Source organism: Pinus tabuliformis, chromosome X (genome assembly GCF_031772625.1).
Source record: "Pinus tabuliformis cultivar Carrire ecotype Pingquan chromosome X, CPIR1, whole genome shotgun sequence".
NCBI classification, from domain to species: Eukaryota; Viridiplantae; Streptophyta; class Pinopsida; order Pinales; family Pinaceae; genus Pinus; species Pinus tabuliformis.
In genome coordinates this window covers 1095944199-1095965083 of record NC_142308.1, presented here as the reverse complement: position 1 = coordinate 1095965083, position 20885 = coordinate 1095944199, and the positions used below count along the sequence as shown (strand labels likewise).

At 37.4% G+C, this 20885-nt stretch overlaps 1 protein-coding gene across 1 annotated transcript; it reads right to left on the bottom strand.

Annotated features, from left to right (window-relative positions):
- Positions 1-2351: 2351 nt before the first annotated feature.
- On the bottom strand, positions 2352-19584 carry TMT2 (tonoplast monosaccharide transporter2). Its single transcript, XM_089448359.1, has 7 exons — positions 19107-19584; positions 18801-18898; positions 18537-18691; positions 17321-17887; positions 3602-4593; positions 3330-3517; positions 2352-3221 (listed from the first exon to the last, which is right to left on the bottom strand). The coding sequence occupies exons 3-7, from the start codon at positions 18619-18621 to the stop codon at positions 2777-2779; spliced, it is 2277 nt and encodes a 758-aa protein (XP_089304485.1). The 5' UTR covers positions 18622-18691; positions 18801-18898; positions 19107-19584; the 3' UTR covers positions 2352-2776.
- Between the last annotated feature and the right edge of the window lie 1301 nt (positions 19585-20885).

Genomic DNA, 20885 nt, shown 5'->3' with positions numbered 1-20885 from the left:
CCAGGATGACACAAAGCAAGGCAACGTGGCAAAATACTCAACAGTAAAGAATATGGCTTGGGACCTTTCAAAATTTTAACAAAGAAAAGCTTCAAAAAACAAAGGCCCGAGACCCCTCTGCCTTCATACTCTTGATGACATTTGGCATGATTTTATTGACTCGTATAGATAGTGTGGCAGCCACAGGACTGATGACATCAGCACAAGGGTGATACGTGGCATGTGTTTTCGACACTTTCAGGGAGCCATGTGGGCCAAATTCAAGTGACACATGTCACCACTCAAAAGGCATTCGGGGTGACTTAGCACCAGGACAAGGTGGCAGATAGAATGGAAGTACAAGTCACCCTGGCAAGCATTTGATTTGTCACGAGTCTAGCAAAATGTCCCACTGGGACACATCATCCTGAACTAGTGACCCCATAGGTTTCAAAGTTAGTGCAAATGGAGACTCTTCGAACTTACTAGACTTCGGGACAGGTGGAATACACGGTGGCATATGGAGCAGAGTCGAGAACCAATAATGAAAGCACTCGAGTCATGTCACCCTAGAGGAGTCGCCCCGAATGAAAATAAAAGGTGCATGTTATGATTACTTTGGGATGACAAGACTCCAAGACACGGCAGTGAACATAGTGACAGCAAAGGACCAATGGTATAGGCACACAAGGAAAGCGATGGACCCACATGACACGTAATCCCGAAAGAGCGACCCTAGAGGAAACTTGCCCTGGAAGAAATAATCTCATAGTTTTCCCGAGTCATCAGCAGAAAATTTCTAAGATTGGTGGCAGATGACGAAGACGAGAGACGGAAGGAAAGATGGCAAGTGACAGCAATATTTAAGTTCTGAAATGATGTGGCAGACAGATCATCTCGGAGGTTATTTGATTAGCTCGTGTGGACAAGTCATTCTCGGCGGTTATTTGATTGGTTGTAGTGTCAGGCAGGTGGACCCACAGGAATACGCTCACAAAAGAAACATTATCGGCAATAATGCAGGGGTACTCCACCAAGTTTTTGCTAAGAGAGTTCTTCCCTAGGAATAAGAGGCGGGAGATATAGTTTGGCACAAGCACATGGTTCTGTGCAAACGTGAAGACTGATGGTGCAGCAAGATATATGAATGGTGATAAGCCCTCGATGCTTAAAGCATTGGACCCAACTGGTGGTTGTATGCAGCGATTTTTTGGTTAAGCTCTCAAGAAAATCTACAGTCTTGATTAAACACCTACGGGCATATAAAAAGGACTTAACTTCGTGCAGGAGTCGGCAACTTGGTTAATTTGGCATTTATGCCAAAAAAAAAAATGGTGTTTTGGAGTCGCCAACTTGGTTAATTTGGCATTTATGCCCAGAAAAGTATATATTGTTCATTTTCTATTGTCTTTGCAAATAGATTAATCAGATGACCCAAAGTCTTTGATTTGTTGTTTCTTTAATTAGTTTATTTGTTATTTGAATCAAATTAACTCACATATACATCATAATTTATCATTTTTTAACCCATTAAACCACGTCTCCAAATAGCTTATTTGTTACATTAATCAAACTAATTCGCATATAAATCATAATTAACATACTGATTTTAAATCATTAAATCATTATTTCCACTGCACCAATAAACCAATAAAAAAAAGGCCAACCTTAATATTAAAAATAAAATGTAAAAGTCTAGACTAACATCAGGAAAAAATAATATGGACTCACATAATATGGACTACTAAGTTAAAATGGATTTCTTATAATTAATAAACAAGTTGCACTCCAGCAATGGATGGCATCAAATGCCATGTATAATATTGCATTTATCTTGCAATATTTCTATAAAAAATGTAAATAGTGACACAGATAAAACACAAGAAATTAATTCAACAGATTGTCATCGCTGCTGTTGCAGATTTAGCTAATTTGGTGCCCACAGGGCCCAGTGCAAACCCCCAATAAAATGCGCTAGTTTAACCTAACAAACCATTTACACTAACAAGTTTGTAACCATTCGATTTTCCGGAAAAAGTATTAGAAAAAATAAATAAATAAAATAGTTACGATTACATACACGGCTATATAACCAACAAACATGTTATATGGTATGGGATGGGCTATTGAAATTAGCCAAATATGTCTGGCATTATTACTATTTTGTGTCTGTGCTGTAAAAATCATATTTTCGTTTGTACTTTACACAATTCTTCAATCGTATGTGGCTAGGCAACCTCAGCAGTATCCGGTACAGCAACAGGTTTAAGTTTGAAATGAAGGCTTCAACCTCTCTACAGGGAATGCACCTGTTGAGTAGCATTCCTATAAATGTCACATAGATAAAACAAGCATTCTTATATACACAACTCTTTAACCAGTATGCATGAGCTAAATTCACAACTCTTTAATTAGTGTGCATGATGTCAATTACAAACATTGCACTCCCTTAGCAAAAGCATTCAAACATCCGGATTCTTGATTGACATCAAATTTTGGCATCTTTTACCTGCTATCAAATGAATTTTAAACTTCATGGCAGATACGTTACAATCTCTCCTTATCCCTTTGCCCCACTGGGGGAAAACCAAGCAAGAAATAATACTACATTAATGAGGACCAAATGATGATTATCCTTCCGTTTACATGGTAGAAGAAAGAATTAGAACCCTAAGTATGATTGGAAAATTGGCATTTGATCCATAAAACCGGCAATCCCCAACTGCTCTGCCTGTATCTCATCCTACATTAATTGCCACTTAACACCATAATATGTGGTTACACACCAAGATGATTTTCATGGCAATTTGGCAGGCTCTTTCTTCACTGCAGACATTGCAAAGAACTCTGTTATAACTTCCAGTGGCATTCCCTTCGTTTCTGGAACTTTTAGATACACAAACACCCAAGCAACGCAGCAGACTGCTGCATAAATGCCAAATACACCTTTAAGACCCACTGAATCCAATAATACAGGAAGAGTGTAAGTTACGATGATGTCGCAAATCCAAAATGTCAAGGAACATATCGCAATACAGACACCCCGAACACGGGTGGGAAATATCTCTGCGCATAGGATATTTGGTATTGGTCCAAAGCCCATGACGAAAAGGCAAATGTATGCAACAACACCAACACATGATATAGCAGCTTTAAGCACAGTGCCCATTGTAATCGAGTTTGACACCACCAAAATCACAAGCGAAACAATTAAAAAAGGCATAGTTGTAAGCAAAAGTGTCCTGCACGCAGTTATGGCATTCAAAGTTAGGTATTATCTATGAAATATTAAGTATAAAACCCGTTGCAAGAAGTACAATCTCTTATCAGTAGTGCTATTTCAAACTTACCTTCTACCGGATGTATCCATAAGCCACATGGCAATTCCAATACATGGAAGCATCAACAAACTTGTTACTGCACTGATCAGAAGTGACGCTGAGTCCGACCCTATGCCCATATTTGCCAGAAGAACCTCTACACCTGCCTCTTCAAGAATTTGAGGTGTATAATATAGGACTCCATTAATACCAGCAAACTGCAAAATTAAATAGGATCAGAATATTATACGTGAAGCTAACCAGAAATCAGCATTAGAAGAAAAGCATCTCAACCTTATTACCTGCTCAAGAATTTGGATTCCTATTCCCACAATCAAAGCACGCTTAACTCCTCCTTCAAAAAGATCAGTCCAATTAGGGCCTTTCACGGCCGTTTCAGAAGGATGTACCATAGCAGGTCCTACTGGATGTTCTTGCAACAACTCTTTGCCATACAATGCCGGTTGACTTACTAAGGCTGCTGCTTGGATGGGTTCCATCTCACCTGGACCATGTACACTTGGTAGTGACATCATAGAAGCCCGGTGAGATTGGATGCCACTTTCTTGATGTAGATACATTCTTTTGAAAGTTCCCTCCTCGGGTCTGGCTTCTCTTCCCTCTGGTCCTGTCCAGCGCCAAGCCAGTTGCCATCCACCTCCAATACCCATGCTGCCAAATGACTCAGCTACACTACCATGACGATGCATGCTTAATGCACTACCATGAGCAGGTGGCAACTCCTTCACATCTTTTGAATTACCACGAGAGAGTGGTGCCTGGTCCCACCTCCCACTAGTGTGTCTAGAAAGCAGAGGACTGTGGAGATTTTCCTCAAGATCACCTGCAGCATCATCTGAACCATACCCATCACCTGCATTACCTCTTTGGACACTTTCTATGTCCCATTGATCATTCTTTCCATCATCTTGCCGTTCTGGTACATTATACATGCTCCCCAACTCAGGAAAGATAGTGCTGCGCATGCTGCCAGCTTCTGGTAGATTTGTGACACTGCGAAGACTCCCAAAGAGTGTGACCATAGGATCCATAAGCGGTACACTTTGGGTCTCCACACTGCCATGCCTAGAGAGGAACCCCTGGGTTCCAGTAGCACTTGTGATTGGTTTGGCAATCCAAGAAAGACCCTCTTCTGGCCCATATAATTTGATCTGACCATAATCTGAAACAGGTTCGTGCTCATCCCCCAGATCTTCAGCAGGCTGAAGTATGTATTCTTCAATAGATGTGTCACCTCCTACTCCCAAACCTTCAACTAGAAGTGCCATTTCACCTGCATATAGAACAGAATATTAGCTTCCTTCTGATCTCTGAGTTTATAATCCTATACTAAAACCAAAATTTCACGTGGTGGAGATTTTTGTTTTTTACCACACAAAAGCATAGGTATTAAAAGCATGGTCCTGGGCTAACAGGCTCATGCAGTCCAAACAGAAGCAGTCATAAACTAGACAGCGGAAGGAATCATGCCCACATTGGGTGGCAGGTGATCTCCATCCTTGGAGACAATCCCATCCACCTAGCACAGAGTTTGGGTCAGCAACAATGGGCTCCCACCCGTCATTATCTTGTGCTGGCTCAGAGGACTTTTCTTCCTCCAAGATAACTAGGGAAAGCAATGATGGGTTCCAGACCATCATTACCTTGTTCAGGCTCAGAGAACACTTCTTCCTCCAAGATAAGCTAGGGAAATCTGTGGGGTACTTTTCTTTCTTAGGTGGATGCAGGGGAGGCCAGCTATGGAAACTGTCTTTGTTCACAGACAGCTCAGCCATCACGATGGCAAAGCCTCTCTTCAGATCATTTTGATTGGCGAGAATAAACCGAGGGGGTAAGATAATTGAAAGATCACTTACATGGAGGAAAATATGGCATAGCTTACCTCAACAACAATTTTTAAGGAAACTATTCAAACAATACACTATTCATTCTTTCATGTTTTACGATATTTTTCAGTTAGCATCCTCTTCCACAAAAAGATTTGCAATTTCCTTCGCTGCTTCTTAATACATATGACTTTCAGAAGGGTATTTATTAGATTCTAATGTCCCTGTTTGAGGCATTCCATCGGATAGACCCATGGATTAATGTAACCTTTGATTCAATATCCCTGTTTGAGAGATTTTATCAGATAAGACTCCTGGATTGATTCAACATTTGTTTCGAGAAAAGCGTAGTCAAGACATTATACTACATCAGAGGAAAGCATTCGACTGCTTCAGGGTATCAAGATTGACTAGCATGGAAAGGAATCCCCGGTATTAATAAATTCCAAATGAAGACCACTAAGAATAATGAGAAAACTGGAAAATTCATTATTATCATGTCCAGACTAAATGAAGGGTCCAAATCTTATATGGACCCTTATTAGTAAAGTGTAGAATGAAAACCAGACTTGACTAATGTTTGAAAAGCAAAAGAAACCATGTTGTCTATTGTACGAGTAAAAAACTACTCTCATGGTCCACATTAAGATGCAATGCAGATGAGTAGAGAAATATTTTCCATTTTAAACCAACTATTCACTGATCAATGTAAATGTTAGACTAAGCTATAATTAACTGAAGAAAACATCACGACACCTAAAGTGCATTAGACTGAAAACCAGACATGTCCGAAGTTTGAAGAGCAAAAGAAACCATGTTGGTCTATTGTATGACAAAAGATTATCCTCAGGGTCCACGTTAAGACTCATGCAGATGACTAGAGATATTTTTCATTTCAAACCAACTATTCACTAATCAATTGTTTATGTTAGGCTAAGCTATAATTAACAGAAGATATTCAATAGTTCCAACACCTAAAGTTAAAATCAACATGACTCTCAATATCTAAAGCGTAGTGGAAGAGAGATTGAATCAAAATAACATGATCTCAAAACCAAGCCATCTCTTGGATGGAATAAATTTTTTGACTGCATGTAACAAAGATGTTACTGAACAGGGAACTACAAATCTCCACAGCTGTGCTGCCAAGTTTGAACCACCAGAAGATCATCACAGTCAATTTTGGTTGGTGATATAGGAAAAAAAATTGTGTAAAAGCTAAAAACTACTATCAAAGCATGTTTTAGGACAGCAATTACACACTGAAACTACAAAGGCATTTTCAAAGCTTTTGCATAGGACTTTGAAAGGCCCCACAATTGGTTCAGGAGATAAAGCCCACATATATTGTAGTAAACAGAAGGCCATGTTGATAACAAATCATCTAACAAGATTCTTTGAGAAAATACACAATCTAACATCAAGGAGCATTTTAAATCATTCGAAAGGAATCATACAAATTTCTATTTCATGACTGACAACATTCTATTCAAGCTCTCAGATCTGAACAAGCTGCTGAAAAACATTTTCCAACCCTAGATTTTGAAGCGTTCTCTTGGTTTCTCTGATAATGTGGCAGGACACTAAGGGCATATCTGTTAAGGGAACAGAGATATGGATGAACAAATCGAGAAATTTTCTTAAAGATGCACAAAAACCCAAAGATATGTCAAAGGGAATGTTTCAGACAGATCACTAGCATTAACATGGCAGGCACTTCAGTCAAGAGGTTGAATGTTGGCAAGAAAAAAGTCTGAAGCTATTTAATTAAACTCACCAAATACATTAATTTTGGGCGACTGAAGTCCTGCAGGCAGCGTCGTGTGGTATTTGGTTGATTGGTCCTCTACCAGGGATTGGTTAAACAGGCTTGATAGATGGCAGTGGCACTTGTGGAATAAGATCCAACACCTGTTGATAGCAGAGCAGCTCTATTTGGAAATATAGGGTTTTGCAAGAAGGTAGGTTGGAGATTCTGGTCACCATAATGCAGTTGTCCATTGTTTTATGGATGACTTAGTAATAACTTGCATGAATCTTTGTATTCTTAGATATATGCCACATTCAGTGAAGGTCCAGAAAACATCTTCTCCAAAACATTGGCAAAATAACCGGCTGGCCAAAAAAAATGAATTTCGGCACATCACCAAAAAATCAGTGATGTTATCAACACTGGTATCAACATCAGAGCATTTCAAGTGCATGACAATAATAATATCTAGGATTATTATCAATGCTTTTAGTTTTAGCTGTGTGCAAGTTTCATGTGCCAACACGTTTCAAGTGACCGTTTCACTCATCATTGGGTGCAAATGATGGAGAGAATAGTGTAAACCCAAATACTGGATGAGGATGGAAATATCAAGTAAACCAGGAGAGTTGCTAATAGAAAGAGGGGAGGAAAGTTTTAAGGCTTACTCATCATCACAGCATGAAAGATAGAGTAGTAATGCAGATGCTGACTGAGGATGGAAACGAGTGCACTGGGAAAGTTGGAAATAAAAAGTGGGGAGGAAACTTTGACACTACTCTGTCTCTCTTTCACACCCCAATGATGAGTGAAAGGTTCTCTCGAAACATGTAAAAATAGAAAAATTGCACAGAAGAAGAGCCAAAACATTGATAATAATTGTGAGGTAGTGAGAAAGAGTACATGCAAAGCATCCAGGAAATACTAAAATCTTGTAAATTATAGAAGTCATATTATGAAGTTAGATCCCAATAATACTCAATGCTTCTATGGTAGCTCTCGTATTCAGCATCAGCATTTCTTCCCAGACTAGGCATCAAATAAAAAGCATATAGTGAATCCTCCAGATAAACTTGGTCTCAATGAAAAAAGTCTAAAGGCAAACCAATCACAATATCTTCTTAAAGAACACCCAAGAAATTAAAGAGAAGGACAGTTTCTTACTGAAGCAGAAACTCGGAGGGGAATGAATCTCATTTGTTCAACAAAGTTGTTTGGGTGCAAAAGCAGGTTCCCAACATTCAAATACCCTAAGAGGTGGCAACATGATCTCCTGGTATTTCTTTCAAGGTTTCTTTCTATCCCTGAGTTTCTCTAAATTGTAGTAATCCACTGCAAAGTGTCTTTTAACATTGTATCAGAAGTTATAACTCTTTGGAGCAATAATGCCCATAGCCTCATTCATATATAAAGACAGATTTAAAAATCTAGGAAGAGTCCTCAAGAACAAAATGCAGTGTTCCTGTACTTGAAAGGGAACCACTACTGCAACTATGGAAATAAGCAAAACAAAGAATAGAAATGAAGAGCTAAAAGAAAACAAATGAGGAGGGCCCGGTGCAAGGTGGATTGCACCTGCAAGTCCACATAATGGAGGAAGGAACCTCCAATAAACATCAATAAACTGGCTGATTGGAATGATAAAGTTATAAGAGATACAATTGATAGGGGAACACCCCTATTTACATCAATAAAGATGCAAAAACCCTAACTTAACGCTTGAGACACTATAAGAAGGATTAGGCCCTTATTACATAAAAGTGGCCTTTTTACTAATGCTGGGATATAATCACTACTAAAATGCTTAGTGCTTGAACATCAATACAAAAGCAGGGGCATACACAAAACAACTCACGTGAGATACATGTCCATAGAGTCTGGTTATGTAGTTAGATACAAAACATGCCCACCCCCTTAAAAAAGTCTTTCCCTCAAAGATGAGAAATCAAGCAATAAATACTGTTGAACAAACCACCGAAAAAAATAATAACAAGATGCATTGCCGCCCAAATATAAATCCAAGGTATGTGGCATAATTGCACGAAAGATGCAAAAAAATGACCTTAAATTGGATAAAGCATTAAATTACCCCAAGTTAGTAGCAAAATCCACGCTTTGGCCTCCAAAATAATTTTCAAGGAGTGAGTGCAAAGAAAAGAGGGTGGGATTTATGAATAAGTGTCACTTGAATAATAGAGACCGAGATTTGGCATTTGAACCCCAATCCAATTATTCCAAATAGTACTTCTTAAAACAATTGTATTAAACACATTATTATATCTAAGGCATGAGAGAAGAAAGGAGGCACTACCCTCTATGTTTTGAGAGTTGATGCTCTTGGCTATCTAATTGGCTCATTCACTGGATCATTTTAGCACACGTAACATTGATCTCTTGTTGATCCATGTGTTGATCAAACAATGTGTGAATTTCCAGCCCTCTAAGCCATGGTTTTGGATAAAAGCACCTTCCAATGTCATGTGAGTCACACTACAACGTCTATTCATGCAACACTCCTCTTTTTAGTTAATGGCCATCCAAGAGGAGTACTCTACAACATGTGTAAACTAGGGTGTTCCAACCAAAATGCTTCAAACTCCGAAGTGGCTTCCTCTTCTGGGAGACCCCTCCCTTCGATCTCGCAATCTGGGATTTGCCTCCTGCAAAGATTCCTCATATTCACCTCAAGAATTCCCTCAGGTTCCAAATATATTTCCCTTTCCATTTGTGAGAGGGATATTTATTTGGGCAACCATGTCACTTACTAACTTCTTTATTAAGAAGATACATGGAAGATATCATGGAGTCTCTCGTTAATGGGAATGCATAATGCATACACAACCTCCCTAACCTTTGCTCTCCTTTGTTCTTTTCAACACCAAAACTCTCTTGTATATCCACTTCATTTTATATACTCTTAGCCACATATACCCAGAGGATATCATCCATCAATGCATCAACTCTTTCAAAGTGCTTGTTGACTTTTCTATGGAACCTATATCATGGTCGCCTAACTCAACTTCAATAATGAGCTCGAGCTCTAGCAAACCTTGACATGATCTTCTTTGTTCTCTTCAACTTCAAAACTCTCTTGTATATCCACCTCATTTTATATATTCTCTTAGTCACATATTTAGAGTTTAGTTATTAGCTAAACACGTAATTCTCTTTCAACTTTTCTACTTTGAACATTTGTTTAGGAGTTGCTTTTGCACTCCCACATTTCACCTATACTAGATGTAGTATTTTAGTCCCATCAACCTACTTTTGTGATCATTTGTTGGACATGAATTAAATTATCTTATCTTATTTATCATTCAAATTATATATTCAAAGGCACTAGATTCATCATCCTACTAGAGTATTGCAGCAAGCTCAAACCTAGAACAATCACTCCATGATGAATGATTGGGGGGAATTAGATATAGCATGCATTGAAGTTGAAGCAAGGGCTTCATCCATACTCTCATAAGCTTGATGTGCATTAGGAAACCAATGAAAAGCATCCTTCTTTGTTAAATCAATCAAAGGATGGGCAACTGTGGAGAAATTTTGAACAAAGTAGCAATAGAACCCTACAAAGCCCAAAACTCCTCAAAGCTTCCGAAGGGTCAAACGAACCAACCACTTTTTAATGGCTCAAATTTATTTATACTCATGAGTGCCATTGTAGAAGGCATGGGTGAGAGCCACATGGTAGTGTGATAGCCTCTATTGCGCTCCTTCAATTTGCACAATATTTTGCGTTATTTAATCTATATTGGCTTTATAGAGCCAGCATATATTATGTGTATTATCTTGGGTTCTTCAGAGGAACCAATCACTCTTTATGGCTTGAAATTATTTACACTCGTGAATACCAATGTAGAAAACACAAGGGAGAACCAAGTGGTATTGTGAGTCTCCATCACACTCCACTTTGCACAGTGTTTTGGATTATTAAATCTCAATTGGCTTTATAGAGCCAACATATATTGTGTGTTGTTGTCTTAGGCAGTGTTGCAAAAATCACGCTTTTTTCGCTGAAACGATTAAATCGGCGATTTTTTTATTTTGAAAAAATCACAATTTAATCCTGATTTTTTGGGAAAAATCTTGACTTTTGTATTTTTTTTAATTTAAAAAAAAATAAATAAATAAAAATTAAAAATTAAATTAAAAAATTAAAAAATTAAAAAAAAAATGCTGATTTTTTGCCGATTTTTACTGATTTTATCCCGATTTTTACGATTTTTTCCGATTTCAGACCCTCGCCGATTTAATCATGATCACAAGGTTCGCAACATTGGTCTTAGGTTCTTCTTATTACTCTATTTAAACTTTATGCATTGTGTTAAGCTAACGTATTACTATACCTCTCTAATTATGAATGTATTGTTGATCTCTATCTCAATGTATGCAACAATCTCTTAACACTAGTCCCATTGTCAAACTTGCACTATACAATCATAAGCATCGTAGACCTAGCAAATGTAGTGAATGAGATTAGCTTGCTAGACATGATGGGGTGAAACCTAGCATGTGAGAGGAGCCAACTTTGCGTAACAAACCAAGAAGAGTAAGTATATGTGATGAGACAACTAAGCATGATAGGGCTAATGGATATAAAGGATGTTGACAAATCATCTTGATAGAATGAGTGGAGATAGTTAACTTTAGAATGTTTGGTCAAGCATGATAGACAAAGGGTGCATTGTAGAAATGGTTGGGCCTAGTAAATGTGAAGGTTGAATGAGGCATGAAGGGCAAGGCTAACACTACCAGGCATGTCGGGCAAAGCAAACCTAGTGGATGTGACAAGTTGATGAACACAATTAATGTCATTACCCAATTAGGCATGGAAAAGCAAGCAAATCTAGCAGATGTGACAAATCAATTAAGCAAGGCAAAGCAAGTGAACCTAGTGGTTGTGATGAATCAATTAGATATGACAAATGAGACATGCTTATCGGACACAATGAATCAAACCAACTTAGAAAACAAGGGAATTGGACCATATTGAGTAACTATGAAAAGTTGACAAATTAATTGAAGCACACATGAATGAAAATTTTGATGAGAGCCCTACTCTTTGGATTGGCTTTGTGAGAATGAAGGAGTAAGAGAAACGGGAACCTTGCTCTCTCAATGGTTTGCATTGACAAAGTAGAGCTCAACATAGTACTTTTGGATGTGTATGATGTCATTTTTGGCATTCCTCACTTGTGTAACCATGATGCCATCTATTGAAAACACAAGAACCAATGCAAACTTGTTGAAGGAGGATAAGCACATTCAATGATAACACAAAAAGATCAAACGTCACATGCATTAATTTCATCTAAAAGCTCATAGATACATCAAAGGCCTCAAGATAGTTTGCATTGCTTAGAAGCACAATTTCCATTAATCATGCACCCCAAGCCTTACTCCTTGGATTGGCTCAAAGGACTTGTGCATCCAACATACGTACAAGGTGAAGATTGTTATCTCAACAAATTAAATTGACAAACTAGAGCTCAATGTTGTACCTTTGGATGTGTATGATTTCATTTTTAGCAATCCTTACTTGTGTAATCATGACACCATTTATTGAAAGCGCAATAACCAATATAAACTTGTTAAAGGACAACAAGCATAATAAATGACAGCAAAAAAAAAAAACCAAATGCCCCGTCCATTAATTTCTTCCAAAAGCTAAGAGGCACATCAAGGCCTCAAAATAGTTAGAACTGCTCATTCTTTGACCAAAGAAGGCAAAAAAGTTAGCACTTTCCAATTGATCAAACATGTTTACTTGAATTGAACTAAACGATGAGAAGGTGGTCAAGTGAAAATGTTGTAATAACCCTATGAATGAGAGCATAAACAAGCTAAAAAACCACATAACATATCCCATGCAAAGAAGTCATAGTTTGTGATCATGACCTTGAAGAAATGACAGCCAAGGTGAAAGTTGATTTGGAAACCATCGCAATAGAAAAGAAAAGAAAGCTAGGTTTAAGTTTGAAATTTCCACAAGGGGTAAAAGATCTAAAATGCACCTCTTGGTACTTGTTCAACAAATACAAAAAAAAATGTTGCAAGGTGTAACCATAACCTCTCCTTTTTTTCAATCTCGCACAAGCCTAGGAGCTCAACTATCTTTGGAGAGTTTTAATAAAATAAGCGAAAGGAGACAAATATTGTAGTGAGGAGGTTTTTGTACCATGACAACCTCCCATCTAATCTATCAAGCTCTCCTTATTTTCAACCATGGTATTGCAAAAGCTATTAGACCTTAATACAATTCCTCCTTTTATAATGTACTTAAGGGAAATGTGTTAGATGAGGATTTTAAGCCTATCAAGAAAACTTAGGAAGATCTTAAAATTTCATGGTAGAGTACCAATGGCACCATTATTATGTATATCAAATAGGTCGATAGATATAAGGGATACAACAATCATGAATTTCCTTGTGGCATGCCCTAAAGGAACCATTTTCCTAAAATCCATTGATGCATCAACATGTCAAGAATTCAAGTCTATTATATTCACTATTAACAGAGATTGTTAAAGAAGTCAAACCACAGTTTTAAAAATCGACTGGCTTGAATTGGTAACCAGTCAAACCAATTAGTCAAATAGGGTCAGGTAATGAACCCGTACAAAAACCTAGTTGGAGGACCAGTTTGTACCGGTTAGGTACCAAAGTGGCCAATTTGTTAACTAACTAGGACAAACCAACCCTAACCAACTCGATTAGATCTCACATGCATGAGGGGAATCTGGGACCCCATGTGGCAGTTTTGCAAGTGGTGTTGGAGGAAACCAAGGGGTTGTTTTCCTCCCAAAATTGCCCCCTTTAGTTATAAAACCAACCTTCCCCCTCCTAGACCTTAAACCTGAACAAAAAAACATAACTCAAAATCCAACAAACTTAATAGTTTTCACAATTTCAAGATTTGGGGGATTGCAAGTTTTCCATTTGATTCTGTCATGTATGAGAGTATGGGATTGGCATTTAATCAAAATGCATGAAATCAATTTACGTACCCTGATGTTGGTTGTATTGATTGTTGAAGTCCTATGATGTTGGTGGTATTAATTGTTGATATCATTTGCCATGGCCTTAACAAAAATGTACCCTTCACTCAAAGAAAAATAATTGGTTAGGCGTGCTAAGCTTTTTCTACCATATTACAAGTTTGAGTTGAGGAATCCAAGTCTAAATACTTTGTGCTAGATGATGTATATGTAGCTCATGTTGATGATCCCATTTCCAGTAGTGGTGAATCAATGATGAGTTAGAGAGTGATCATTTTGATCAGTGATTTGTAGTAGGCCAAAAGCACAATATCTTGTGCAATTGATTTTGGATAGAAGCCATTAAGAGCCTCATTGATTATGTATTTTGTTGTTGATATGTATTGCACTCTGTGCCATTTTGATATATTCACCCTTACATGGTATATAGATGAGCAAACTTTGCAAATTTTGTCTCTAATGATTTGGAATCACGGTTTGAAATCTTAAAAATTATTTATTTCATTAAAAAATATCTATTTTTTTCAAATCAGATTCATTGAATCTGGTTCGATCCTTTTTAACCTAGTACCAGTCGGAAAGTTGGTTAGATAGGTGGGCCAATTCAAAACCTGGTTCCAAGTTTTAAAACTAGGGGTAAAACATGTCCAAGTAGTCAAAAACATCACTATAAATTATTTCACAGATGGAAAGTTGCTATGTGAGAAATATCCTACCATGTTTTGGACCCCATGTATAACTATAACTATGCTTAGTGCATTGAGCAGCAAGCCTTGTGAGAGAGATCACAAAGGGAAAACTTGTTCAATCAACTATCACATGATTTGCAACAAACCTTCTTTCAGTGCGAAGTCATTGACCAAGTACTTGGCATTAAGACTGATGTTTGCTGGTTAGAAATGGCTAGATTGGAACAAACACAAAAAATTGGATGAAGTGGTTATTCACTTGTTCAACTCAAGGAAAACAAAAATGTTGGGTAAGGTTTAATTTGTAAATTGTTAGATTTAAATGTTTTTTTTTCAAGCTTTGCCTTGCAAAAAGGGTGATATTGTTTTTTATGGCAGCACATTGGTGGATACATTGTGGATCTAAAACACCATGGGTACAAGATTTCACCATCAAAGTTTTGAGTTAGGCTTGTGATGCTTCAAGTTGTGAGTGTAGCTAGTCAATATTTTAAAACATCCACACCAAGACGCATAGGAATTAGACAAGTTGACCTTCATTTACTACCACATCCACCTGTTCATGAAACAATTGTGACAAAAGTATATGGATCCAATTGTACTGGATAAGATTGATCCAAAATCTGATTGGGTTGCAAAGGATAAATCTCTTGATGATTTAGGTTGGCTTAACACAAATGTCGATATGTCTCTGACACATTGATATTTGAGACACTTGACACACTAGCATCATTGTTTCCACATAAGGCAATTGGACTAGGAGTGACCAGCACGATAAAGCCTAGCTCTTTGAGGGCATGTGCCAGAGATCCTACCACATAAGAATCAAGACTGGAGAAACTGTCTATTTTGAATTTGAAATTATGTCATGATTTATGTAGTTGAACTCAGTACTATTTGATAGATTACAAGTTCTTTGATTTTTGTTTCAATGTTTGAAACAAATGTCAAGTATCAAATTTTATAGTGCAATATTTCATGAGATGAAATGATGGATAACTTGTTGCTTTATAGATTTTATGGACTCAAGATGTTGGTGCTATTTTTTCTACACTAAGTTTCTTGCGTTTTGAGTTTCTTCTGTTTGTCAAGTTTCGTCAAGTCTTGAGTCGAGTTGTTGAGTTCTGTCGAGCTCAAAGTTGGCCAAGTTTTCACCCAGTCCAAGTCTCACAACTTTGAGGTATGCTTACAGGTTGCAACCAAATATATTATTTAGCTACATAAACAAGTTCTCCTACCTAATGAGGCATTGTGCAGAACATTATTACTTGAGAAAGAAGAGATAAAGACGTAGATTCTATAATTGTTGGATAAAGGGTACATTCACCCTAGTTGTTCTTCATCTGGACAAACCATTGTGTTGGTTCTGGAGAAGGATGTGACATGGAGAATCTCCATGGATTATCAACTTCTAAATGGAATTCACCATTAAGAACTGATATCCATTGTCACATGAAGATAACTTGTTGAATTAGCTCTAGAGAACACAATCTTTCAATAAGATCGATTTGAGATGGGGATATCATACATGGAAGACAACATTCAAGATAAGTTAAGGAGTGTTTGAACAAGTGGTGATGTCATTTGGTCCCAATGCCCTTGTAACATCCAACAAGATAATGAATGAAGCATTTAGATCATATACTAACTTATTTGTAATCATGTATTTCAATGGCATTATTATGTTCAATAAGACCATGGGGCACTTGCACCAAATTAGTTGAGCATTTGCGACATTATGTCGAGAGAAAAACTACCAACAAATATAAAATGTACGCTCAAGTAGCAAGAAGTTGTTAATTAACTAGTTTTTTTTTGTTAACCATAACTGACTTACCAGGTGTAGCTAGTTTCAACAAGTGGTCTTATTATGGTGACAACAACTACTGTGTAGATCATTCAGTAATCCAGCTATCACCTTGCACTCTTAGTTTCTAGGCACCCTGAACAGAAGAATGAAGGTGACAACCAGATGCCCCGCTAATAGCCATGCAAATTAAGGATTTATCCAACTATCAACCACTACAATTAGATCATTTAAATATCCAACTATCAACCTGAAATCTCAGTTTCGAGACTCCCTGAACAGATAAATGAAGGTGCAAACCAGATGCCCCACTATTGGACATGCCAATTAAGGATGTATGGGGGCTTTGATGGCCACGATCAAGATTTATTACCAATGGGTGGATGGGTGAATGTCATGCCGTGAGCCTTTACTTTGAGATGCACGGTGGTTGTTAGTCCATTTGTCCCTCTTTATTGTCCCTCTCTATCTGGGTATTTAATATGGCTAATGGGTAGTTACTTTTTGTAATTATTTTTTTTTATTTTATAATACTTGGTATCTCAAACCTGCAAGTGTTACTGATGCCATTTCGATATGATTACTATTTATAGGCACCATTTTTTATGATTAATCTGCCAAGAATGGCATATCTGTTGCTAAAAGATAATCAGAGACTTGCTGATGTTGGCCTCCTTTTAATGTACCTGTACTGACATGCTCAGGTAGATATTTAAAAGAACTATTTTCAATCGATTATTTCAACATACATATCAAATTTACAACTGGGGCAAGCAGCTAATACGCTAGATATATCAATCAGAACTATCACGCCCTACTAGACATGCAAGATGCAAAAACCTTTAAAATCCTAAATACACAGTTATATTACAGAACGCACAAATGCTACAAGTGAAGAATTTTCTGGCAATCATGGCATACCTGATACATCCTCCCTGCCTCGCAATTGTTGTAGAACCTGCTTTGCCTCACGCATTCGCCCTTTACTCACAAGCCACCTCGGAGATTCCGGCAGGTAAAAAATGGTCAAAAACACATAAAAGATAGATGGAATGAACAACACAGCCAACATCAGCCTCCAATTGGGACTTGTTTCCAATGACATTCCAAAAACCATACAGTATGCAAGGAACATCCCAAAAGAACCAGAGAACTGAGGTAGAGTGTTCAGCTGTCCACGTATTTCTGATGGTGCAATCTCGGATATATAAGCTGGCACAAGAGTAATAGCTAATCCGATTCCAAAGCCATCCAGCAGACGGGCCAGAAGCAATATATAAACATTTGGAGACCAGAGCATCACCAACGAACTTATCGAATACAAAATTGATGATATGATTAACAGAAGCCGTCGACCTAGCCAATCCGATACTGGGCCACAAAATGTGGTGAAGATTGTTGCCCCGATTAGAGACATGGCCACAATAAGGCCTTCAAGAGTTGGTTTGTCTTCCAAGTCAAATTCTTTTTTGATGTAAAGCACGGCTCCTGGAATAAACAAATTAACAGTATCAGTTTACACAAGTGCTACTGCAATAATCACATCAAAAAACTTGTCTTGCAGAAAAACAGTAAACTTCAAGAACCCCTCCAGTGAGGACCATATCACACAAGAAGTTAAAACTAAATAAGATTCAGAAGTAGTTTATTTTGCTTCGACAGAGTATACTATTTAACAAAAAATCTGAGCAACTTTCACCAAATATCAGCATTCAAGAGCATCTTGAAGTACCGTAAGATCCACACCACGATTTATTTGTTTTACTCGAAAATACTGTGAAAAATTAATCTCACTTCCATTCCTGAGGTAGTCCATTGCTTAAACTGCATACAAACAGCTACTTTCGCTGCATCCGAAGTGAGACAGAGTAGCCCAGGAAGAATGATTTATGCAGTATTCCTAATCTAAAGTTTTATATTTCTGTGTGAACCCTTCAAAACGAGTAATCTATACCCCATTGATCTTTACTTCACACAAAATACTAAATCCACCGCCACACAACAGTATAGAGTCCATAGCTATCGAAAAGCAGTCCCGAGTTCGAACCACGCTAGCAATCGCATCAGGGATGCCAAGTAAAAAGACAAATTCAAACAAGATTCAAACAGATTTATAGGAAATAGCACAAGAACTGACCAGCTATAGTAGCGTTGTCCCATCCTTGCAGCAGGTTTCCAATTGAAGCCGCGATAGCAACCAGGGTGGCATCTCTTAATTTCATTGTCCCTTTGCTGTAGACTTTTCCAGATTTCAAATTTCCTCGCTTCAGAAACAAACAATGAACCAGCTCCCTGCCACAAATCAATATATAGATCGCGCACCAACAACCAAATCAGGCTCGGATGAGAAGAATGCAAAATTAGTCAGAAAGCGAAGCCATGCAAAAAGTTACTGCCTTACCAGTGAAAAAGCCTTCCGAGGTCCGAGGTTCGAATCTCGTGAAGCGCGTACAGTCGGATCCGAATCAGGAATCAATTCGAGGGGCGCGGGCGTCAGTTCTGCGGGTGAAAAGACATGGGTCAGAGGGCGAGGCAAAGGCCTCGACAATCAAGGTAACAAAACAACAAAGTGGCAGCTGGCTCTGCTCATCAATCGCACCAGGCCAATGCCATGGGATGACATATATAAACATAAAAAGCAGAATGCAGGGGATCTCAGAGAGAAAAAAAGAAACAGCTAAGCTACGGACATTTTATAAGTTCTCACCTCAACTCTCCACCCTGTCCCACAAGAGACAATCTTGGAAATAAAAATTTAACAGCAAATTCATAAGCATTCACCGCCTCGCCCACGGTTGACCCTTCCACCCCAGGCAACCATCCCAAAACCCTTCTTCCTCAGTACCACACTCCACATGCCCTGTTCTTGCTCACGATTCCAATGATACTCTCACTCTACCAGGATTCGCCCATCTCAATTAATAAACCAATGAACACTAATTATATATTAAGAATCAGATCTACGCACGCGTGTAATGTCCATTGACTAATATTTTATGCTGCTCTCACAAACGTGGCAGGCTGATATCCTCGCTGAAGCTACAAAATAGGGATCTCTACCCTTCCCGTATACGAATGGTAGGTTTTGCGGTCGACAGTGTGAGGAGTTTGCAAATCCGCACATCGCTGCCATGTTACCTCCATTACGTTTATAAACGCCTCTCTTCCAAACAAAGTTTGTTACAAAGGGGCTCACGTGAACCAGTGAGGATCTTCCACCGCATCATCTTCATATTTGGTGGAGAGTTCACCCATCATCATGAATGGATGGCTTAATGCAGGTCCACATCCAACATCTCACCAGGATTTTCTTGCGCAAATGTTTAGATTTTTTAACTTTAAATATTCCCTGATGTAAATTAAAAATCTTAAATTTTTAAGATTTTCTTGCGCACATGTTTAGATTTTTTAACTTTAAATATTTCCTGATGTAAATTAAAAATCTTAAATTTTTTATTTTCCAAATTAAACTTAGGTGGATTAAAGTTAAAAAATGATTTGCCAATTTATAAACATTGTTGTTAATGTCTTAAGGGAATAGTTTTTACTTGATAAATGGCTCTCACCCGGAACCCCAACCCCTCAATCAAATTATGATAAAAAAAAACATAAGTTTCAAAGAAATGAAGTAAAATTGAAATTATTAAATTTTGTATAATTGATAAAAATTTAATTATTAATTGTTTTATAAAATATATTAATAATGATTAATGTTCACTAAGATTGATGTGGTATATCTAATTTTAAGATAAGAAATTATTTGGAATTTTCTGATATTTTATGTTTTCTCAAAAAATATTAAGAGAAACATTCCAAGATCACCATGTTTTTGTTGACTTAAAATGTCAAGAAAGTTGGTAATGTGACAAATATTTTGAAATTTAGATCCAATATAGGTATAAGTCGGACAATTTGAGAGAAAGAGTGTTTCATATTCAACCCTCTTACTATTGAAAAGATGACAAACTCTTTCATCTCATGGTGTTTTAAGAATTGGTCCCTCATGGGAATTTGTTCTTATTTTAACAATCTTTATTTTATTTTTTATGTTAGTCAAAACAGAGAAATGATTTGATTTTTGAAATTTGGGTTTGGCACTTCCTTATAGTATCTTAGTTTCATTTTTCTCTCTCACTCTTTATCACCACAAAATTTCTCCTTAAATTTTGATGTAATGATATTTTTAATATTACCTTTATTTTGCACAGAGTTCTCCTCCTTTCTCCTCCAGTGGTTTAGCTAAGACTATGCATCCTTATGCCATCCATACTTGAGTTGAAGTGGTGGTTTTGATTAGACTTAAAAGCAATGGAAACCTCTTATCTTCCATGTTGTTTACTTCTTCTTATACATAAGATACCAAGTCATAGTCATATTTTTAAAGGGGAAATACTTGTTTTAATTAGAAAAATAAAATAGGGATATTTTCATTAAAATCTTAAAATTGTGAAATATAAACTATTTTTACATATATGAGATGGATGTA